Source organism: Penaeus chinensis, chromosome 12 (assembly GCF_019202785.1).
Source record: "Penaeus chinensis breed Huanghai No. 1 chromosome 12, ASM1920278v2, whole genome shotgun sequence".
NCBI lineage: Eukaryota > Metazoa > Arthropoda > Malacostraca > Decapoda > Penaeidae > Penaeus > Penaeus chinensis.
This window is the reverse complement of record NC_061830.1, coordinates 38,724,888-38,729,887: the sequence shown is the minus strand read 5'-3', so window position 1 is coordinate 38,729,887 and position 5,000 is coordinate 38,724,888. Positions and strand designations below refer to the sequence as shown.

At 38.7% G+C, this 5,000-nt stretch overlaps 1 protein-coding gene and 1 long non-coding RNA gene across 2 annotated transcripts in view; both read right to left on the bottom strand.

Annotated features, from left to right (window-relative positions):
- Positions 1 to 1,752: 1,752 nt before the first annotated feature.
- LOC125031274 lies at positions 1,753 to 2,994 on the bottom strand. Its single transcript, XR_007115467.1, has 2 exons — positions 2,437 to 2,994; positions 1,753 to 2,277 (listed from the first exon to the last, which is right to left on the bottom strand). It is a non-coding gene; the product is annotated as an uncharacterized LOC125031274 (long non-coding RNA).
- Positions 2,995 to 2,996: 2 nt separating this feature from the next.
- Positions 2,997 to 5,000, bottom strand: part of LOC125031031 (serine/threonine-protein phosphatase 6 regulatory ankyrin repeat subunit A-like) — a gene marked incomplete at its 3' end in the record, with an annotated part of 36,676 nt that continues 34,672 nt past the window's right edge. Inside the window, exon 9 of the mRNA XM_047621449.1 lies at positions 2,997 to 4,793. Within this exon, the coding sequence (XP_047477405.1) occupies positions 2,997 to 4,793 (1,797 nt within the window). The remainder of the gene's footprint in view (positions 4,794 to 5,000) is intronic.

Below are 5,000 nucleotides of genomic sequence, written 5' to 3'. Positions count from 1 at the left end.
TCATATACTGAATGGTGTTTCTCTTCAATACTTGAGGGAGAAGAAAACACCGTTGAAAACTAAGTAGGTTCACTGGAGATCAGCTCTGACAAAAAAGAAAGGGAATTCTTCACGTTCCTCTGCCCTACACGCCACGCTCTGCCAGAGGAAGTGTATCGCTGTCAAACGTGTGAGTACAGACAAAATATTGTTTTTACTCCATACATTATACAAAGAATCCCCATTCTTTTACATAGGCGATATGCTACACAGCAATATAATAATCTACACTTAACATGGTGTAACATATCACACAAAAGGCAGTGTATATAGTAGAATCACATAATCATCACAATATACATACGATAATAATGTCTTCACAACCCCTTATGTAATGGCATCACAACATACATTATCACACGGATCACTAGCACATATTACCACAACCCACATATACTAGTGACCAGTCCAATATGAACTGTAACAGATAATCACATGGCAATAGAAGCTGGTCCCAAGGGAAGCCAGGTAAAAATCTAATCAGGTATATGACAGCTAGTGTAAAAGGTGCTGGAAAAATTGTTTCGCTCTTAACATGCAAATTATTGTGGTAATAACGAAAAAAGAGTGGTGGTTAGTAGGCACAATCCCTATTAACAGCGACGACGAGGATCCTGACGACTCTCTGGCTGACCATATATATACATTCATGGGCAGCCAAAGTTAGGGGGCCAAGTCTCCTGTATATCATCAGTGTCACCATAGCGTAATTGCATGGGCTCTGACCTCCCGGAACGTACAAGGTGAAGATTTTGCAGACCAGGCGGGGGTAGAAAAGACCCTAAAGGACCCCTAAACCCTGAAAGATGGTTCAGGGGGCCCCAGTTCCTATGAATGTGCATTACAATAGCTAAATTACTGAAAGGTTTCCTTCGACCATTCGCTTGTATTCCTTAATTTCCTTGATATCGTAATTATGCTGAAAAATCTCTACGAATCTGGTCATATACCAACTCGAACATTATTCCTGTTCCTTTATCGTTTTTCAGGATCATCCACCACTCTTGCACTTGCCGGGGTCAGGAGACGTGGGTACCCATTGATGGCTACAATAAACATCAAAGTTTCTGTATTCCAGTGGCTAGAGTTGCGTTCGCCCATTGCTGACACCAGGACTCTCCAATTTGTAATGTGGTAGGACTAATTGTAAATTTGTAAGTATTGAAGCCGACGAATAGGAAAGTGTCAATAACACTGTTTGATTTTTCACTGCCGCTGACATTTTGCTCAAATGCGACTATTCCCAGTCGTACGACAATTTACGTTTTTCGCTGGCAAATATTCCGCTGGCTCTTTTTGTTCAAATAATAAACTAACTGATGACAGTGTCTATAATTCAAAAAAAAATCTTTATATAATATGAAACGGTTTGAATAGACAATCGGAAGTGCATGTGACATAAAATGTTATTTCAGCCCTTATCATTTTAGCAATGATTCTATGTAAACTCACCCTTTCAACGGTCAGTAGGAGAGTCAAGTGTGTGTGTGTGTGTGTGTGTGTGTGTGTGTGTGTGTGTGTGTGATCACACAGTTTATTTTGTGATGTAGGTTACAGGGGCAGGAAACATGCACAGTCATTGTTTCTTTTAATTTGGCAGAGTCGGGGACAATAAATTATTTGATATATATGTATTTAAATTCATGGTGAGGTAACTCACAGTTAGGGCTGTCAATTAGTAATACTGTAGGGTACCTTCAGTGAAATTCAGGGTACGCTGTTGTAACTTTATTATCAATTTGTATAAAATAGAGTATATTCCATATGCTAAATACCTCTCAATTCATAACTATAAGAAATGAGGAAATGCAAAGAATAATAGGATATAAATAAACTAAAAATAAATACAATAAATCCCGTACATTAAATAAATCTATTTCCACGGTGATCCATCAAATAAATGCATTTGCGGCAAACACTGAAGACAATACACATATATAATTCCTTTCGACTACATATATGAATATATAGTAATACACAAGAAAACACACATCGAAATAAAGAATCATATCTATCATAATTATAACAATATAATATTAGTTAGGAAACAAATAATTACATCTAACTTAGACATAGTATAGCAGAGCCAAGAACCGGTGGGTTTCACTGGAAACACTTGGGGGATATTTGTGCCACTTTATTGCATCTTGAATACATCTTGCTTTGTTCTCTTTACATGTATTTCATTACCATTCATGTTTATCCCATTTACCCATTTCTTCCCTATCTTCCGTTAAACTGAAAATTAACAAATACATAACTAATACATGCTTCACATATAATCCTTATTCCATATAAGATTTATTACTAATTCTATTATTCTCAGTATTTATATCACAGTATATAATTTACTTATGCTAGGAATATATCACAAAATTACATAGACAGCTTTATTACCTCAGACACCTCACAAGGTTTCTTTGAGTAACAAAATGGCTTCTAGTGTTTACAGAAAGTTAGTTATGCAAATTCCCTATAGATGTCGTACTCTATAGAAAACGATTGAGGGTGTGCTCATCTATTTCATACTTATCTTATATTAGTAATATCACAATGAATTGGAATTGATTGTTCATAGCTAAATACATTTTTTGTTTCTGCAGTAATACACATAATGAAACATGAAACATTCCCGCATTTAAATCCAACTATTCAAAATATTGAAATCACAAAAAAAAAAAAAAAAAAAAAAAAAAAACTTGCTGTTGAACCTTATGCAAGAAAGGAAATCGTCAACTTTTTTTTCTTTCAGTATTAAACAAACCATTAGACAAAATAAATAAGTTTAAATATCTATAGAAAACGATATCACATACCAAATAAACATATAAATGACTCCATAACATATTTGAAATAAACCGTAATACAACAATAATTATAAACATACGATTCGTATCGTCTCTTACGGCAAATAGTTTCCTTTCTATAACCCTATGTCGTATGACGTTTGACCGGTAAGGTTCCCAGTTAGTCACTTGCGAGGTGGGTTCGGTGTATTCCTCGCACATCCTCCGGAATATCGAGGTCATCCTCTCCACTAAATGCTCCTCCGTCCACTGCTCCTCATCTGTCACCTCCTCCAGCTCCAGGAAGAAGGTATTCTTCAGAAGGAAGCCCTTTGGAGAGGGAATCTTGAAGAATCTTCCATGGAAATATTTGAATTGGTTCTGGATGTGTCTCGGTGCCCACTTCTCCACTTTCAGAGCACTCAGTACCAGCTTGCAGGCCAGAAATACCCTGCGTTTGTCAGCTGTCAGATTTTTCATAACTGCATTTTCTGCCAGTGCGAATGAGAACCTCCATTCTTTGTCGCCAATGCTATTCAAATACACAGAGTCAAAGGTGGAGGGCATGAGCTTTGGCCTCCTGAGTGCAGGTGGCCAACTGGCTCTAATAGTGGCCACAACATCAACATCCACCAGCAGGAGAGGGAACACCTTACCTGTCCAGACGAGGCTGAGCGCTACTCCCACCTGAGTCTTCTTCACTCCCGGCAGAACAATGGCTAATCTCTCATCTTTTGGCTTACACTTTACAAGGCATCGGCTCAAAATGTAATAGAAGTTTTCAAGAGCATTGAAAACTTCACTATTTACTGGTCTATCTCTTAACTCTCTATTCCAGTTGACAGGGAAAGATGGTTCCATACTCTGCATGATAATGTTAAAGTCAAACTCATCTGGGCAAAATAATCTAACATTGTCTCCAGAACTTCCTAACATGTGCAAATTACCTTTGTATAATGAATTTGCTTCTCCAACTGAAAGTGTCACTTGTCCTATAAAGTCTGTAACAGCTGTTTGAATTTCATGAGCTTCGCCACTTGTAAAATCTATGTGGCATTCTTTGACAGTTTGATCTATGCCATATTCCATCCAATTCCTTTCTAGATGTTGTAAATGTTCTTGTATGATTTGAGAGGCAGTATTATCTCTTTGCATTTTCCTTTTCTGTAGGTCATTTGAGTTGAGTTTATACAGTTTCAGGTAATGGCTGTATCCTTCAAGCATATATTCAGCAGGAAGGCCATTGTTGTTAACCAAGTAAGTTTCTAAGAAGTCCCCAACCTCCTGGTGCCCGAACATGTACGCGTAGTGGGCAGGTGTGTTGCCGAAGCGGTCCTTTACTTTACGTGAGCCTCCTTTGCTCAGAATATACCTGGCTGCAGACATATTATTGTGAAGGGCTGCGCAGTGAAGTGGGAATCCTCCACACACTGCGTCAATCTTCTCACTAAATTTGACACCAGCCACGCATGACAGCAGGTGTAAGAACAGAGGCATATTTTTATCACATGACTTGATAATGGCTCTCTTCAGTAGTTCACAAATATAATTTTCTTGCTGTGTGTTATCAGTTTCACCAAAGAGTTCACTAATTTCATCACGGTGAGTCCAGAACCTGGAATGCAACTTTCCAACTAATTTCAGATGGTATTTGTAACAACCAGGATTATCCTCCTCGTGATACGAGTGCACCTCTCGCCATACTTCCCCAAACGTGTCAATCATCTCTTTTATCCACGCCGCTTTGCCTTTGTATCTCTCGGTGTCGAGAGAGTGAAGCGAGAGTAACCAGGAGAGGACAGTCCTCCAGCGCTCGTCAGGGTAGTCGGAAGAATTCACCTGCGGGTCGAACTCCAGGCACAGAACCAAGAAGAGGAACGTCACTTCAAGAACCTCTTTTCGACTGGCGGAACTCTTAGCCTTTTCCTTTTCTTGCTCCAGTATAGTGTATTCACGAGCCAACGACTCCTGTTGGAGAAAAGTACCCAAAGCATTACTAATACCCTACGGACTCTCGCACATATGCGTGAATATAGGCATATATTTATATATTCATCTCTCTCTCTCTCTTTCTCTTTCTCTTTCTCTTTCTCTCTTTCTCTCTTTCTCTCTTTCTCCCCTTCTCTCTTTCTCTGTGTGTGTGTGTGTGTGTGTGTGTTAAAGAGAAATTGGCTC